At 38.9% G+C, this 19,185-nt stretch overlaps 1 protein-coding gene across 1 annotated transcript in view; it reads left to right on the top strand.

Annotated features, from left to right (window-relative positions):
• dpy19l3 (dpy-19 like C-mannosyltransferase 3) overlaps positions 1-19,185 on the top strand; it is an 85,789-nt gene that overhangs the window by 6,505 nt on the left and 60,099 nt on the right. The window contains exons 4-7 of the mRNA XM_020605894.1: positions 10,285-10,375; positions 15,518-15,639; positions 16,177-16,322; positions 18,533-18,654. Of these exons, the coding sequence (XP_020461550.1) occupies positions 10,285-10,375; positions 15,518-15,639; positions 16,177-16,322; positions 18,533-18,654 (481 nt within the window). The remainder of the gene's footprint in view (positions 1-10,284; positions 10,376-15,517; positions 15,640-16,176; positions 16,323-18,532; positions 18,655-19,185) is intronic.

Below are 19,185 nucleotides of genomic sequence, written 5' to 3'. Positions count from 1 at the left end.
CTTAGAGCTTAGATCAATAATACAACAGATTTCGGGCTGACATTAAAACAGCTTACCATACATGTGATTTTTGCCCGATTACAATCGTCGGGTTGACAATCTCTCAGGCAGTACACATTCACCAAGCCTCTCCTATTCTCCCGACTGTCCAGTCGCGGTTTTTTCTCATCTCACTCACACCAAGAAGCTCTCACAGTACTTCCGCTTACAGATTTGCACAATAAGATACCATAAGGTACAAAACAGTTCTTTTAAACTTAGTAGTCTCATTTTAAACAATATTAATATTAACTCTCTTAAAGTAACATGTTTTTAAACCACTGATTTTACATCCATGAACTTAGGTAATTTATTAAACATCCACTTCTATGAGGTCGAATATTTTAACTGGGTTACATTAAACTTCAGGAACACACTGAGAAACTAAGCTGGTCTGTCTGTGGCTTTTAAGTACAGAAAAGATCATATATGCTGTAAAATTCTAAATTAGTGCCATTTTGTGGAGCATGAAGGGGCTATATTCTGCCATAGCTGGTGTTTTTTCCCCTACATATGGACAATTATGGGTGTTATTTTTTGATAGGTTTCATTACAGGGTAAATTTAAATTGGCAGATTTGTAAAGGGGGTTTGGTGCATTTCTTTTTATACCATAATGGAGTCAATTAGTTTGTTGTATCTGACACTTATATGGAGGCTATCACATCCATGTGTAAGACTTATCAACACATCACAGATGTGGATATTTGCAGAATGGAAATGATTTCTGGATTTGAGCCATTAAAAGTTATTTTAAAAAATCACACATTTCATGCTTTTCTCCCTAAAATAGCCTGCAAACACATCGGAAACACTTTTCAATGCAAAACAGAGACCTGATTGTCTGTTCAGTATTGTACAGCAACAGAACATTGTGCACTGCCAGATATGATATCATTAGTCATCTTTCCAGCGCTTCACCAACACTGGTTCAGACTGAGATGTACAGAACAGATTTTGAATTGGTTGACATGGCAGAACAGATTGTTCTGTCAGAGTCATAACTGTAAATGAACACTGTCGTGTGCTGCTTTTGCCTCATTTAGCAGTGCAGTAATCAGTCATTTGTTTAGTTTGATGTTTGAGTTGACTGAGGCACGGAATGCAGGATCTCCCTCTTTCTTATGAGGAGTCAGCTTTCAGTCTGCGGCCGCATGTGTCCAGGGCAAAAGCTTCACCAGGGTTCATGGACAACACCGCAGAGCAGAGCATTTACCACCGCAGGATGCGTAGGAAAGCTGCCTCCATCCTCAAGACCCCACCCACCCCCAGCACGGACTGTTCATACCCCTACCATCCAGTCGGAGGCTCATAAGTGTGAAATGCAGGACTTCTAGACTGAAAAACTCTTTCTTTCCCTCTGCCATCAGACTCCTAAACAGCTGAGAAGTTTATAACCAGGAACTACTGTAATGCCACCTGACTGTTTACATTCCCAGTTTGCACATGCACAATTTGGTCATTCATTGCCGACTGTTGCACATACTATTTTTGATGTAGCATATTATTCTAATTATACTTATATTATTCCTTTTTACTGCTGCTTTTTCCCTTTTGATATTGTATATACTACTATTTACCTACTATTTTAGACTTACAGTATATTGTTTGGCATTCACTGTGGACAGCAAAGTAAGAATTTCATTGTGCAGGGAAACGTGTTTCCTACTGTACACATGACAATATTAAAATCAAATCAAAATTTATTTGTATAGCACTTTAAAAACGTCTGGTCGACCAAAGTACTGTACATGGCAATGCAAATCCAGAGTAAATAATATAAATAGAGAAATAAAACAATATAGGAACATAAAAAAACACCAAGTACACAGAATCAACAGATAAAAGGAGGAAGCATTAGACAGCACTATGTATTAAAAGCCAAAGTGAATAAATATGTTTTAACCAATGATTGAAAAGTTGTCAAGTCTGTAGAGGATCTAACATTAAAAGGTAAACCATTCCACAATTTAGGAGCTGCAACAATAAAAGCACGGTCACCCCAGCATTTGTATCTGGCCCTGGGCACCTCTAATAAAAACTGGCTTGAGGATCTGAGTAATCTAGTTGGTTCGTGCCACCTCACCAACTGAGCGAGGTAAGGCGGTCCCAAACCATTAAGAGCCTTGAAAACAAAAATCAATAGCTTAAAATGAATTCTAAAACGGACTGGAAGCCAGTAAAGAGAGGCCAGTACCGGAGTTCTATGGTTGAATTTCCTAGTACTTGTTAAAAGACGAGCAGCAGCATTTTGGACCATTTGAAGACGAGAGAGAGACAACTGATTAACACCAAGGTATAATGCGTTTCAATAGTCCAGTCTAGAGGTTGTAAAACCATGAATTGCAATCTCAAAGTCATTAAAAGAAAGAAATGACTTGACTTTACTTAGCAACCTCAGGTGAAAGAAACTAGATTTTACGACTGAGTCCATCTGCTTGTCGAATCTTAAGTCACTATCAAACAATACCCCTAGGTTTTGTACAGTCGTCTTCAAATGATGAGCCAGGGGGCCTAAGTCATGATTAAAAGCAGCAAATTTTGCCAGATCACCAAATAAAACACACTCAGTCTTATCCTCATTTAATTTTAAAAAGTTCTGAGCCGTCCAGGCTTTCAGGTTAATCAAACAGTCAAACAGTGGCTGTAGAGATGTCCCTCCAGCTGCTTTTAATGGTAAGTATATCTGGATGTCATCCGCATAAAAATGAAAAGACAATCCACATCTCCTTAGAAGTGATCCCAGCAGAAGTATGTAGAGGGAAAAGAGAGTTGGGCCGAGTACAGACCCCTGGGGGACACCACAGGAGAGGATAGTTGAGGAGGAGGAACAGTTACCAATATAACACCAATCTGATCTCCTCCAATATACCAATATCCAATACCACCTTCTGATAGTCCGACAAGCAGTCCCCCCTGGCCAACAAAATGTCATTATTAATTTTTAATAGCGCAGACTCAGTACTGTGTTTTGATTTAAACCCAGACTGGAATAGCTCCTCAATGCCATTATTTGTCAGAAAAGACTGGAGCTGAATAAGAACTTTCTCTAAAACTTTTCAACATAAAAGATAATTTGGATACTGGTCTAAAGTGGGAAAACACTGAAGGATCAAGATTTGGCTTTTTAAGAAGTGGCTGGACAACTGCTTGTTTAAAAGCATCTGGAACTGAGCCTGTAGTCAAACATAAATTAATTAGGGCCAGAAAGCTAGGACCAATAGACTCAAAAACATCTTTGAATCTTGAACCCATAATTTGAACATAAAAAGGTATATGTAGGCATTCTGTGAGGAGAAATGAAGTTTAACTTTTGAATAACAAGAACATAAACAAGCATTTGTTAAGTACGCAATCATAAAATGAGAATGAAAAGCACTTAATTTTCTAAACTAGTGTTTGGATCAATAAGTTAGAGTGTTGAGGTTAACCTAGAAGTAATCTTTTGAGATGATTGAGTTCTTGGACATCTTAAAAACAATAGGCAAATTTAAATCAAAACTCATGGAAACATTTTCATATAAACCAAAAGGAATTTATCAGCTTTACTAAACATATCTACAAGAAAGTAGATAGTTTACACAATTTGGGATTAACATAATTTCAGATTCTCAAATCTAAGAACCTTTTCATTGTCATAAGGAGAAAGAAGCAAATATTAAGCCAAGTTTTATGGTTGTCTCATCACATTTCAATCTGGTCCTGTTCCCCTGGAAACAAATCAAATAAGAGGACCAACTAGTTGTCTTGGGTTTGTTTTAACTAACTCAAACATATTGTGTAAGGTCAGAGTGTGAAGTCCAAGGTACGTATTTGCAGGTGTGAATTAAGAGAAGGTTTGTTAATCATGGATTGTGAACATTCTGAGTTCCTGAGAATAAAACATCTCTTCAAAATGTCTACTTTGGACTTGAGGGCACAACATCACTGAGAGGAAAAATCATCCAGAGAAGAGTAACTAGAGCTTGTATTGGAGTGAGCAGCTACCGTCTTTATGCCTAAGCACACCAGCTCTTCCTCCCTGAAGGACATAACAGAAAACATAAGTGGCTTTATTTTGTTGTTTGTTTTTGTTACAGTTTTATCTGCATTGTGTTCCTATCGGGTTGTGGACCAAGTACAGTATCCAGATTTGTATAAAATCCTCTGAGAGGGACAGATACTGTACACACTCCAAACCACAGCTGAAATCCTGTTATAAATGATACTTCAGTAGTTTTATGGAGGACCTTTAGCTAGGGCACATAGAATGATTCAGATCTGAAATACTTTGTTAATAAATCCATTGTCTAAATGATGAGCTCAGATTTTTTTTCTACTAAACTACTCAAGTCTACTAAAACATTTGCATTTCACAGTTTGCTGGGGGGAGTTGACCTGCCCACAGACAGTTACTATACCACAGAGCAGAGATAAAGTACCTCTGTACATATTGGGTCAGAATTGGAAGCATTTTCCTGACCACAGAACATTTTACTTTTTGTGTAGATCAGAAGAGAGACAGAGAGATGAATCAATCGAAACAAGCACACAGACAGACCCTCAAAAATCTATGACTCAGAATGTTTCATCTGTTGGCAGTAACTCACTGCACAGCTGCTTCATCTGTTTCTCATGTACTGTAAATGTGCAATGCATTTTGACCCAAAGAGAGGCAGTCTGCACAGAATAATTTGCAAGTTTTTGTCACAGGGGGACAAGGCAGCACATCCAGTTAATTGAGTAGAGTCTGCATGCACACAATGTGCGCTCTTTTTTCTGTTTATGTGTGAATGTGAAGGGAAGAGGCAGCCAGATGCTTTCCTTCATAATAAATGGCGGTCACTTTACAGGCCTGGTGAACATTTCCGTTAAATTTTCTCATGCAGCTGGGCTCCTGGCTAACAAACCTATGTGCATGTGTGAAGTGTTTCCTTCTGTTGATGTTCTCAAAGTTCACACAGACTTGGCTTGGCTAAACGTGAAAATACACTTTTTTCTTTGTGTCCACACTAGCACACATTGGATTCTCATTCCACTGCCACTGTAAAACCTACCATACCCACACCTACCTACCCGGATTTGCGTGTTTCCACTGTCTCAGAAATGGACTGTGCTTGGGCTGAAACTGGGCTGAAAAGTGTGATATCTAGCCCTGCTCAGAAACAGGTCCCAAAGCATGCTACTCAGACCCCAACCCAACCGTCTGTGTCACTACACTGATTGGCAGAGTTGAAAATGAGCAACAGGATGTGTCTCAGCTGAAGATAGAGATATGCTCTCTTTAGAACTAAAAGACAAAAGAAGGAGATGGCAGCACATCATAAAGAAACAAAAGGTAGCCAGTACAACAGATGTGTTGATCGAATTCATGTTTGTTCTCTTTTGTGCACCTACTGTTGATGTCTGTTCTGGTTGTGCCGAAGAGGACACCATGATGTACTACTCTGCGGTAGTCACACTCTGTAAGGGAAACACAAATGTGTATCGTGGCCAGGAAGCCCAAGCCACTAGCTGGCCAGCTGGCCTAAGTATGGGATGGTTTCTGGTGCCAGTGGAATGATGGCTTTAGCATCACCACCAACATTAAACATCCAAATAATAGGAAAACAGCTAAATCTCTTTTTCAGCTCTTTTGATTCAGCAAACCACAGAAGTGTGCATCACAGCTGGCATATGTTCAGGAGTGGGACAGATAGAGCAGTGAAGACAACAGTATCAGAACTGCTTGTTAGAGAGGCAGTAACTTTGGAAACCTCCTTGCCCCACAGCATCTCAACACTGGCTTTCAGGGCCTGACTGTGCCTGACAATTGCTGTAACTTTCTGGAACGGACAGTCCCACTCTTTTTCTTTTGTTACACATCCATTGGTGGCAGAATGTCAACAACTGAGGGCATGTTTTCCAGGAGAGCATGTCTGAAAATGTTTTGGTGTTATCCCACTATTTAAATGATATATCAAGCCTCCCCGATCTCAGTGGCAGCTGGCTTTTCAGTCTGCCTGTTACTCTACATGTTGTTTGGAACAGATATAAACACTCTTGTTTTCCAGTGTGATTTCCAACCACACTGTAATGAATAGCCTTTTTTGTATAACCTGACCTTTAGGCTGTTTTCAGACAGACATTAGCACAGCTCCTTCATTCATTTCTATGAGGCCACTGCATCGAGTCTGCAGGGGTCCGGAAACAACAAGAAAAAACATCTGGCAAAAAAGTAAAATCTAGCTCAGCTTTTTCTGCATTCAACAAGGTGTTGTGGTTGTGCAAATTCATATTGCAGTTAGCTTGGTCTTTCTAATGTGAGTGGAATATAATGTATGTTCTGTTTTATCTTGCGATTTTACAGATGGAAGGTAATAATCACTGACATGATACTCATAGACCTGTTACTCTAACTGGCCCTACTGAAATGTATTCCATCGTCTCACTGGTACCCAAAGCAACATGCTGCCACCACCGCATCCATTTGTGTGTGTGTGTGTGTGTGTGTGTGTGCGTGTGCATTTTGATTGCATGGCTGCAGTAACTGAACCCCTGGTTACTCTGCTGAGTGTCAACTGGTTAAATTACCATTCACTTTGTCCTGCTCTTTGTTATTACCTAAGATGTCTTTAAAGATCAAATATTTTTATTGTCAATTCACTATATGTGCAGGACATACAGACAAATTGAAATACTGTTTCTCTCTCACCTAATGTTGAATACCCATACCATTTAAGAAACTAAAATAGAGTAAAAGTAGAATAATGCAGCTGAATTGAATTGTTCTCATGTAGTTCTCTTTCTGTTATCAGATACTTAATTAGCACAAAATATTGATTTGATTGGCTCATAATCTCTGACTGTCAACACTTATTCTTATTCCTACACTGCTGCATTGAGATGTGGATCATGTTACTATTCTAACATTATGAAGTCATCTGACAGAATTAACATTAATTCAGGTTAATAACACCTTTACAGACAGTTATCTTTTTAACATTACTAGTGCACATTTCTTGAATATGTCTGGGCAGCAATTTTTTCACTACATTAAAATGTAATGCCAGGATTTTTAGATTTGTCCACCCTGGAGACAGCTTTTAAAAAGTTCAGTTATGGGGTTCAGGACCTGCCGACTCGATGGGGACATGGGGCTAAAACGGAGAGAAATAGATTCCTTTTCATATTTCACTGGGTTAGTGTGTACATACTCTGAAATTTCAGTCCACATGCAGCACAGGATGCATAGTCCAATAAAAGGGATACATGCACTTTCCAAGTTGCATCAAACCACTACTGCTTGTGGCTGTTCCAGCAGAACCTGCAGTCTGATCTTACCTTAAAATGCTTGCTGTTGCTCCCTCAGACAGCTGAGATGATGCATTTAATTTCCTGCCCTTACAGACTCGTTTCTCTCTCTGTCTCACTTGCTCCCTCAAACACACACATACCCATGCTCTCTAAAGTGTATCCAGGTCGAGTGGGATGGAAAAGACCATGAAACATGCTGGAAAGTAATTTGGGAGTCTTGTCCATTAGTGTTACTGCCTGACACGACCCTATGAGAAGCTGTGGAGAAGGGGGGCATTTTTAATAATTTCATATTTGATTTCTTCACCCATTGAGAGGGAATGTGGTAGCAGGGTTAGCCAGAGGTCAAAAGGTCTAGTGGATTTATTATTATATTTTTCTGGGACTGTCCCTATTTTTCTTTTTCATCCTTGCACTTTTACAATGCTTATTATCACCATTCCACCTCTTCCACAGCTGGCTTAATCTGGTGTCTTGAATTCATCAGGTATGAAGTCATATCCATGTTGCTGCCAGTGCCCACCAAGTTTATTTCAGACATATACTCACAGCTTAATGTGGGTTCCAGATCTACAAACACTCTGACAAATGTTCCTACATTTTCCGAACCATGTTCCAACATGTTCCCCACGCTGCTTCATACTCCCAACCCATCTTATTCTTTTCCTGTGTGCATAAAGTGTTTTTATAGGCAAGAGGTCACCATTAGTCTACTCTTTTCTTTCCCTCCCTCCGGCTACCTCAGTTATCTAAAGCCCATCCAGTTGTTTGAGACTAAGCCACAGCAAGTCTGCAATGTCTGCTTTTGTCTTTATACTTAATAGTTGGTTTGTGGAGAAAGAATGTTTTTTATTTTGAGGTTTCTATTGGAGATCAGGCAGGAGTCAGTCCATGTTAAGGCTCTGAGAGACAAAGCAGCTGAGAGACGAAGCAAGGTCAGTGCTGGATGGACGCTTTCTTGGATACTTGAAGCACCACATCAGAGAGAGGAGAGTTATTCGAAGACTCATAAAGAGGGAATGGTAACAGAGAGAAGCAGAGGAGAGGATTTTTCTGAGAAGTCAACTAGCTTTCAGGGTACTGAGCAGTATATGAACTTGTTAACTAGGCCTTTTCTCTTTGACCTTAATTCAAACCAAGGATTAGTCATCTCATCAGAGGTCTTGGTGAAAAGCCAAGGCTAGTATTGCTTCGGGCAAACTCAAAAGAAGGATTGGGAAGGAAACTAGCTGTTTATTCCCTTGGAGAAAGTGTTTGCATATTTCCTTTGGCAAGGAACTTGAAGCGATTAAAAAGCTAATTTATTTGGACTGACTTCAAGAAAAGAAAAACACACCATCTACATTTAATGTTGTTATAGATTTGGTTCAGTTTTATAGCTCAACCCAGGAGCATGCTGTTTATCCACCTGGCTTCAGCTCATCAAAGGATCCAAGAAGTTATTATAATCTCTTTCTTCTCAGGCAATGGAGCTTCGTAAGAGAGTAAAGCTGAGTGAGCTAGAACAGAATTTGGGCTTTTCTCAAGATGCACCAGCTGGAGGGAGATGCAGCAGTAACCTGATGTGGGGGACATCAAGATCTAATGCAACACGGGAGTGGGTCAGAGGATCCGGTACTTATTCTGGTTTATACATTCTACCCTGGTGGCCTTGGCGACGGAGTGTTTCCATGGCAGCAGGGCTGTTACTGGCTGGGCTGCTGGCCATGACTCAGGCCTGTTGCGTTAATGCCATACATGAGAATCTTCTGTGGTTTTCTCAGCTCACGGTAGGAGTTGGCACTTGTATTCTTGATACCATTTTAACTGAAACTTTGAAATAACCCAAACACATAGCAGACAAGCTCTTGTCCACAGTAATGGCCTGAGGTATGAATTCAAAAGGGTTTGGTTGGTAACATGGTGAAAATAAAAACTATCATACTCCAGCTTTTTTTGTCCACAGCTGTTATACTCTGTTGTTGTCCTTGGTGTTATGAGAATTCATGCCCTGTCTTCATTGTGGTGGTAGGCACTTGTTATTTATGTTTGAAAAAGATATTACCATTTTGAAAAAAACAACATCTTTAAAAGGTATGGGTTTAAGTGATTTGATGATCATCCACTGATATGCTTACACTGAGGTACCAGCCATTACAACAGCACTACAGAAGGTAACATCATAATACAGAGGCCACCAAAACAGTGATATCTTGGTAAAGGCAGGTATACAATAAGCAATGCAAAACCAAGGAAGATCTTTGGAACAGAAATGACAATGTTTTTATTTTTTATAAAACGGGAATTAATTGTGAATCATGTTGATGCTCATCAATTACTTGATCTGGGTTGTCCAGTAATTGGGTTGGTGGTTTGATCCCCAGCTTGATCTTGTCCTGTTCATGTGTTCTAGAGCAAGACACTGAACCCCAAATTTCTCCCAATGGCTTGCCAAGCACAAATGATGTGTGTGTGTGTGTGTGTGTGTGTGTGTTAAAGGATGAATGAGAAGCAAATTGTAAAGTGCTTTGTCTGCCCAATAGAAAAGTCAGACATGTCAGAACAGTGCCAGAGATAAGAGATGGCTTCTAGAGAACCAAAAAGCATGATAATATATTGTAGGTGGTGCTATGCTGGGTGTTTAGAGTGGGATGTCTACCCTAGGTCCAACAACATACATTTCCGGGTTGCAAGTGAGAGCAGACGTCTTTACTGCTCCTCTTGTCTGTTCTACGATTTTTCATATCTTCTACTTTTTCAAGTCTTTGAACAAATTCTACAACTATTAAAATGCCTCCAAGAGGGAAAAGAGCTAATACATCAGATGCGAATGAGGATGTTGAAGCAGAAGAGGATTATATTTCAGCAGCGCAAGTAACAGAGATGTTGAGTCCTCCATGTTTCTGACATCTTGCCAGGATTTGTGTTTTTCATATTACAGAGAATAGAAGTGATTGATTTCATACAACCAAAATCCCCTTTTTGCTTTCAGGAAGTGGAACGAGAGATTTCCTTTCGGACAGAGTGTGGACTGTACTACTCATACTACAAACAAATGATACAGGCCCCATCCATACAAGAAGGTATGCATTATTAGAGAGAGAGAGAGAGTTTGTACTGAAATAGTTAACAAAGCCAGAGACTTTAGAGCAATTGTGTGAGGAATGGATTAAACACTGTTTATTTAATATTTAATACTATATAAAGATGGACAGGTGACAATTTTTAGAAGCTAAGCCACCACAAGCTGATTGCCCTCTGGTAACTGGCTGCAGTGTGGCTTATAAATACTGCCCCCTCCATGTTTGGAGATGGGACAAACTAAAAATTTCAATTAAATACATTTTTCCAAAAGTGATTTCTGTCATTTTAAGTAGAAATTATGCGGCTGATTTTCTAATTTGCTTTTAATAATTTATTTGATGGTGTAAAAAGAGGTGTATTTCAGATGGTTTGATAGCTTTGTTTGGTGGTATGATACAGTGGTTCCACTTCTTTGACCTTGACCTTTGACAATCAAAATCTAATCAGTTCATTCTTCAGTCCAAGTGGACACTTGCACCAAAATTAAAGAAATTCCCTCAAGGCATCCTTGAGATATTGCATTCCAGAGAATGGGCTGGATGGACAGACATACAACTCAAAAATAGAATGCCACCCTGCAGGTGATGGCCCCATTCATGACCTTCATTACTGTGTGGAAGCTGGCCCTTGGATGTCATTAGCAACTCTGTCCTGCTCTTTATTAGATTTGGGGAGGTTTAAGTCCTGCAGTTCTTGTCAACATAACCCGAAAAAGTATAACATTTTCATTATGCATGTATTTGTTTGTCGTCATCCTAAAAGCCTTTTCTTTCATAGTAGTAAAAGTCAGATCTTGACATTTATTGAACTTACCATGCTAGGATAAACTAACTGTGCACTGCAATAAAAGATCAGTGCCACATCCTTCTCATGGTTTTTGGCTTTTAACTTAATTAGGTAAGTTAATATTCAGATAACTGCAGTTTTGTGAAACTGCTGTAGCTATTTTAATTATATCATCTCAAAACAGCCAATATTGGCAAAATTAACATTTTTACAGGGTGCGAGACACCAGATGTCTGAATCTACCTACTTTTACAGGAAAAAAGAAACTTTTTCTCCTACATTTTTCAACCAGACCAAACAAATCACTGCAGTTACTCATGACGCAGAGTCTGGCCTGTGGAAAATTAGTCTAATTATCTTGTTCCCTAAATTTCCTAGGTGGAAACTGGCTTAATTTTCTGCTAAGGCAAATAATTGAGCTGCAGGGTAATCAGCTGAGGAACTGGTTGACCTCAGTCTGTCAATCTCACCGTGTTTGCTTCTTTTCCTGTCACACTTGTTATGAAAATTTAAGCAGAAACTAAAATAGTGTTAAGGGTAAGGAAGGAGAAGAATAAAGAAATGGAAAGAAGATTCAAGTGAAAGGACAATGGAAGAACTGAGAAATTAGAAGACTAACATGCCAACAGAAAAGTGAGAAGAGAATGGAAGCAAGGATGGAAATAAAAGGGTGCAAGCTGAGAAAAAGGAGAGAAAGATACAAAAGCAGTTGAGAGGAAAGGTATAAGGATAGAAAGTAAGGATATAGGAGATCAGGTAGGTAAGAGGAATTGTGAGATAGCAAAGAAAGAGAGAAGGAGGAAAGAAGACTGGTGAATCAAAACTGACAGTTGAAAAGAAAATAAAGAACAATTTAATAATTAATGATTGGATGTGGAGTGGATTGTGTGTGGGGATGGCAATGTGTACTTGGTTTGTATGTCTTAAATTGATCAAGAACACACAACACAGTAGGGATCAGGCTGACAGATCACAGCCTACAGCAGAAATGTATCTCTGTGCTGCTAGTTTGATGCCAGTGTGTTTCGAGTTACATAGTAATGATACTGCACCCAGTGTGTATAAGCTCATATAACATCAGTAACAGTGTTTTTGCATGGCAGGATGATGTTGTTAAAGAATACCTCTGGTTTATTACAGTTTTTGCCATCATCCCTTACTGGACTCACCAAAGTAATTGCTGAGATAGGAAAAGGCAGCAACACTGTTGAAATGGAGTCAGTTAGGCTAGTTGTACTGTAAACCAACCCCCAGTTTAACCAGTCTTATCTGACAGAGAAAACAAAGGTGAATGCTCACAGTTTAGACTGACCTGCTGACCTACTTCAGCATTGACCTCTTGCACTTGCTGTAGTTGTTTTCAAGATTTTTCCGGTGCGATGACGGATTATTTCCAACATTGCGGTATGAAGTGTATTTTTACGCTTCAAGTCAGTATTTTGGAGCTATGTGTGTAAAACACTCCACAGAATACGCCAAACCAATGAAAGCTCACTATTCCGACCACAACTTCAGCAAAATAGGGAAATATATGAAGTAAACACAGTTAAAACATAGGATTTTAATTTTCATTTATTGTCCTTTTGGAAATTCTTTTTGTCTGTGGCAAGCAAGTACATTGCATGTTAACACAACACAGATGAGCATACACACCCCACACAAACATCACACTATCACAGTAAACCATAATTTAGAAGCTTGGGACTCACAAAGCACTGTCATACTGTGATGCTTTTTATCTGTGATCTTAATAGACATATTAACAATCGTATTAATTTTGTTCATATTGATTACAGTGAGAAATACCAAGCAATAAAACCAAAGGTTACTATACTCCTATGAAGGAATGATAGAAAAGGACCAGTAAATGTATATCCACATCAAACTGCACATGAAATATAATTGCTGTAGCCCCTTCCTATAAATGGCATTTGTATTTGAGTCCCATGATAATTTTTGCATTAATAACTGTCCCAAGATACTTATATTCATTCACAACTTCAGTACTGTACAGCCCCCATTAACACCTACTCTTCTTGTTTTAAAATCAAAGGTCATTGTGTGGATGCTGTAAAACATCCACACTATGTTCTCCTGTTCTTTATTTATTATTATATTATTCTGGGATCTTCCCCCCTTTTTTGGCACTTAATAAGTCCAGCATACTTTCAGCTAGCAAAGCCATTCAGGTATCAAAATGTTCAGCTCTTCAAGGCCATTCCTACTTTATTGCATCTCATCCTTCAGATTATTCAACAAAGAACTTCAGCCATTTCTTCTCAACTATTTCAACAAAGAACTTCAGCCATTTCTTCTCAACTATTTCAACAAAGAACTTCAGCCATTTCTTCTCAACTATTTCAACAAAGAACTTCAGCCATTTCTTCTCAACTATTTCAACAAAGAACTTCAGCCATTTCTTCTCAACTATTTCAACAAAGAACTTCAGCCATTTCTTCTCAACTATTTCAACAAAGAACTTCAGCCATTTCTTCTCAACTATTTCAACAAAGAACTTCAGCCATTTCTTCTCAACTATTTCAACAAAGAACTTCAGCCATTTCTTCTCAACTATTTCAACAAAGAACTTCAGCCATTTCTTCTCAACTATTTCAACAAAGAACTTCAGCCATTTCTTCTCAACTATTTCAACAAAGAACTTCAGCCATTTCTTCTCAACTATTTCAACAAAGAACTTCAGCCATTTCTTCTCAACTATTTCAACAAAGAACTTCAGCCATTTCTTCTCAACTATTTCAACAAAGAACTTCAGCCATTTCTTCTCAACTATTTCAACAAAGAACTTCAGCCATTTCTTCTCAACTATTTCAACAAAGAACTTCAGCCATTTCTTCTCAACTATTTCAACAAAGAACTTCAGCCATTTCTTCTCAACTATTTCAACAAAGAACTTCAGCCATTTCTTCTCAACTATTTCAACAAAGAACTTCAGCCATTTCTTCTCAACTATTTCAACAAAGAACTTCAGCCATTTCTTCTCAACTATTTCAACAAAGAACTTCAGCCATTTCTTCTCAACTATTTCAACAAAGAACTTCAGCCATTTCTTCTCAACTATTTCAACAAAGAACTTCAGCCATTTCTTCTCAACTATTTCAACAAAGAACTTCAGCCATTTCTTCTCATCTTGCAGCTGTTTCAGCAATTGATTTCAGGCATTTTCAGGACAAGCTTTCATCTTATCAGTATCCACACGCATTTACAACAGGAAATGCATTTCTCTAGTTTCCTTTGTTTTCTTACTATTAAGATGCAGAGAACTGGCCTGACAGCAGTCGGCAAACGTTTTCTGCACTTATACGATGCTTAATTTCATGTGCAGTAATGTAAGTAACCGATGAAAAGAGATGTGCAACACTCTAAACAAAGCGGGTGACTGAGAAACCCCACATTTTAACTGGCATAATGCAGACATAGTAACTTCTCCAGCCTTTCTCTACAGAAACAATGCATTAACAGACCTGCAACATGCGTGGTTCTTTTAAATTTACTGCTAAGTCCCAACGAGTAGTGCAGGGGTGGCCAATTCCAGTCCTCGAGGGCCGCTGTCCTGCTTGTTTTCCAACTATCCCTATCTGTTAATGCGTTGTTTCTGACTGACTGAACACACCTGAACACACCTGAGCCAGGTAATCAGCAGCAGGTCAGGCAGGGATAGTTGGAAAACAAGCAGGACAGTGGCCCTTGAGGACTGGAATTGGCCACCCCTGGAGTAGTGGAAACGTCACTCCCTTTCAAGTCACTCCAAGGACGGTAAATCCAACCGGTGGTCGCTGCGTCTTCCCCCACACGACCATATACAGTCCCAAAGTAGTGAAATTAATTCCAACAGGTAGCGTAGCTTTTCTATGTTTGCCCTAAAGGTTAACAGGTGTATCTTATAAAAACAGTGTGGTAGCCCACATCGGTTACAAATCATTGTGAAAACCATGACATATCTGGATGCTGTGTTTGAGTTCATGTATTGCTGGGAACTCTTTTTAGAAAAAGAAGTAGGCCTATATTGGACCTCAGTTTTTATCCACCAAAGGAAGTGATGTTTGAGAGCTTTCAAGGCTGAATGAACTGACGGGCTCAGACATCTATTGTAGTTTCAGCAATTAAGGAATTAAAGTCAAGCAGAACCATTTGTGGTTTTAGTGCTTGACAGAAATTTCAAACATTGTTATTTAGTTTTCTTTAATAGGACCATTCTCTGCAAATGTGCAAGTGAGCTTTGGAAAACATTCATACCCCCTCCTCCCTGGTTGTCACAAAGCCTATAATAATTATCAGTCTATGTCAATTTGGCATTTTTAAAATGTAGCCTTTTGTGATTGTGTGTGTGTTCCCAGGGCTTTCAGATTTGATCCATGACAACTTGACAGAATCCAAAAGGTCCATTAATCTCCTACAGCGAATGAATATCTACCAGGAGGTCTTTCTCAGTGTTCTCTACAGGGTGTTGCCCATACAGGTAACATATCACTCAGCTGTCATCTATTTACAGTTGGCTTGTAAAACACACAAGATTAATGAACTGCCACTACTGAAAAATGATTGACCGTCTCTTTTCATTGCCATTTTGCACATGACAAAAATGTTTCTTGTGTGAAAAATGTACAACTTTCATTCTCCAATGTTTTGAAATACATGAGCCACCTAAGTTACTGTTAGTTTTATAAATGATCACCATATCATATCAGACATTTGAGATGCTGTGGCATTTTACATTTTGGTCTTTTAGCTGACATCGCTTGGCACGCTTGCACTTGTCACACTGGGGAAAGCAGTTTGTGCATTGGCATATCCATTAACTGAAAAACAGCTACTTAGCTTCGTCAGTGATCTCACTGTGACAAGAATGTCAGGTAGTGAAATATCAGACTGAAATTTGAAAATGTCACAGTCAGTTCCTGCCACTTGTAGTTCCTGTCTGTTCATTTACACTGTCTAATGAACTAATGGTTTCTGTGTGTGTGTGTGTGTGTGTGTGTGTGGCGGGGGGGTCCAGTCATATCTGGAGCCTGTGTATTTCTACATTTACACAGTGTTCTCACTCCAAGCAGTGTATGTGATTGCACTGTACCTTACAGCATGGCTCCTGTCTGGTTCTTGGTTGGCTGGTATGCTCACTGGGATCTGGTACATCCTTAACAGGTGGGTAATTTGTCAACTTGTCAGCATAAGATGGGGCGTTATTTCCTAATGCTTCTTCTGCCTGTTGTTTATATTCTCATAAGAAGCTGTTTTAAAGTTACTGTCATATGCTGCCAATTTTAATGCAGTTATATCTGTCTATCACTTTTCATGTCTTTATACTGTGTAGAAGAACAGTTTCAGCATGCTCAAGGTCCCTCCTTAAGACAGGAGTGCAGTAAAGGTCACATTTAAGAATGATTCCTTATACACAAGGAAAATAACTCAGTTTAATGAGCCACTTTAGCATCACAATTCTGAGAATGAGCCAGTTTTAATGGATGTGGTTTTATGTAGGTTCTGAATATTTTATTTTTAAAGATGTGTTTTATCAAGGATTTGTTTCCCTCATGGTTCAATGAAAAAGAAAATAAATAACCTTGAACAGCAAGTCCCCCTTCATGCCAACTGCTTACATGAAAAAATTCAGCTGAGTACTTTATCTACAAATTCAATAACATGTGGGCAGAATATAAATAATAGCCACAATCTAACTTTAATGCATTACATATTTTTTATGCTTCCGTTCCACAATAGCTACGGCTGGAGGCATAATGATTTTGGGGTGTCTGCCTCTTCGTTTTTACATACATAGAGCCTATGCCTGCAATACACACAATCAAAAAATGACAAAATTGGTGAGAAATTTTATTGGAGCCTTAATGATCTGGTCTTAAATAGTGAGAAGAGTTGAGGACTATTTCATGTGGTAAATGACTGCTTTCAGTTATATGGGACAGCTTGTTCATTTATTCATCTAAATCAGTCCCATTTATGACTTAAGCAAAAGTCAGATAAAGTGTCCTGTTCACATTTTTAATATGTGTACTCCACCACAAGCTAATGTTTCAAAACACATGGATGCCCATTCAAGGCTTGGTACTATTATTGATGACGGCTATTAGTGGAGTAAGAGAGTGATAAATGCTTGAGTTTGTTATAGTACTTGAATTAAGATCTTGAGCTAAATTTGTGACCTGTCTGTAGTAGTCTGTCAGTCCTATAGCGTGATGGCCAGTAACAGAAATGATACTATTAAGCTAGAAATTAGCAAATTTCTGTGCTATTATGTAGCAAGAGTAACATTTCAATTATTCCTGTAGGTGCAAGTCAGTCTTCCTGGAAGTCAGCAGCCAAAAAAAAATTCATGGCACATTTTCCTGTAAACCACAAGATTAAATAAATGAGATACGGTGACTTTGTTTTTGATCTATAACTTGTTGCCTGTATTTCACCAGGGCTCCCCTGGGTTTTGAACCTCAGTGAGGCTATCCCTGGCACAATAAGGGTTAAATAAATAAAAAAAATCAATTCAGATTTACAGGTTTTGGGCAGGCTGATTTTGTTGCCTAGGACAGACCCAGGCTAGCTTTTTATCCATTCCCAGTTTTCATGCTAACACTAAGAGAAAGACAATCACACACACACACACTCCTGGAAATTTAGAGTTGCCTGTCAACCTAGGCTGCTTGTCTTTGGTCTCAAACCTGAAACTTACTCCTGTGAATTGACAACGCTAACCACTGCGTCACCATGCCACACTTCTCACCTAACCCTTGGCTAAATAAGGAATAAGTCTGTTTTCCAGAATGTTGAATTACTTTCTTTAAGAGGACAAGGAGACCTTTCTAGTTGTCTTTAGTGTGAGTTAGTGTTGTGTGCTGTTTTTGTGCAGCTTGCCGTGTTTATGGAAATGTGCCAGAAGTTGAAATAAGATCAGAAACCCTGCAGGCGTTTTCTCTGCTGTCCGTTTGGATCAATAGACAAGCAAAGTTTCTGTGGTGACTCTTGTAAACTGTAAAATGAAAGGTCATGGAGTTTTACAATTCAGAAAATTTACACAAAGAGCTGCCAAAAGGATCAAAAGGAAAACAGCAGAGTTTGAAGCGTATTCATATTTCACTTGAAACAAATACAAATTTGTATATTACACTATTGTTAAAAATAACTTTTTCTCGATCATAGTAGCTATCGTTGAATCAGCTGTTCACACCTTAACTGATTCCAGTGGTTGTTTTGCTGCATCAACACAAACCACAGGATGTAGCAAAAAGATCTACACAGAATGCTTCATATATCTTTAGTTTTTATTATCACATCATTTTTAAACTTCATTTCCACCATCCACCTATGTCTCCATCCCTCCTTTGCTCCCTCTCTCCTTCTTTCAGGGTAGATACCACCCGTGTGGAGTTCACTATCTCCCTCAGGGAGAACTGGTCTTTGCCCTTCTTTGCGCTGCAGGTCACTGCTATCACATGTTACCTCAGGCCACAGCTCACTGCCTTAGACACACTGCGCACACACACACACACACACACACACACACACACACACACACACATCAAAGCTATTGACTGTCCTCATGTGCTCAATAATCTGCTGTTTCTAAAAGATGCTAGTAACACAGTAGGAATGACTTTATATCAAATCAAATCAATTTATTTATATAGCACTTTAAAAACAACTGGTTGACCAAAGTACTTTACAAGGGCACGTAGCACTTTAAAAACAACTTCTGGTTGATCAAAGTACTTTACAAGGGCACAGTAAGAACTAAAATAAACAATATCAATAGAGGAATAAAACAACACAGAAACATAAACACACAAACTACACAGAATCAACAAATAAAAGGAGGAAGCATCAGACAATACTAGGTATTAACAGCCAAAGTGAATAAATATGTTTTAAACAATGATTTAAAAGTTGTCAAGTCTGTAGATGATCTAACATTAAGAGGTAAACCATTCCACAATTTAGGAACTGCAACAGTAAAAGCACAGTCACCCCAGCGTTTGTATCTGGCCCTGGGCACCTCTAA

Source organism: Monopterus albus, unplaced genomic scaffold, assembly GCF_001952655.1.
Source record: "Monopterus albus unplaced genomic scaffold, M_albus_1.0 scaffold73.1, whole genome shotgun sequence".
Lineage (NCBI taxonomy): Eukaryota > Metazoa > Chordata > Actinopteri > Synbranchiformes > Synbranchidae > Monopterus > Monopterus albus.
Note: the sequence above shows the minus strand (reverse complement) of the source record. Positions and strands in the feature narration are given on the sequence as shown.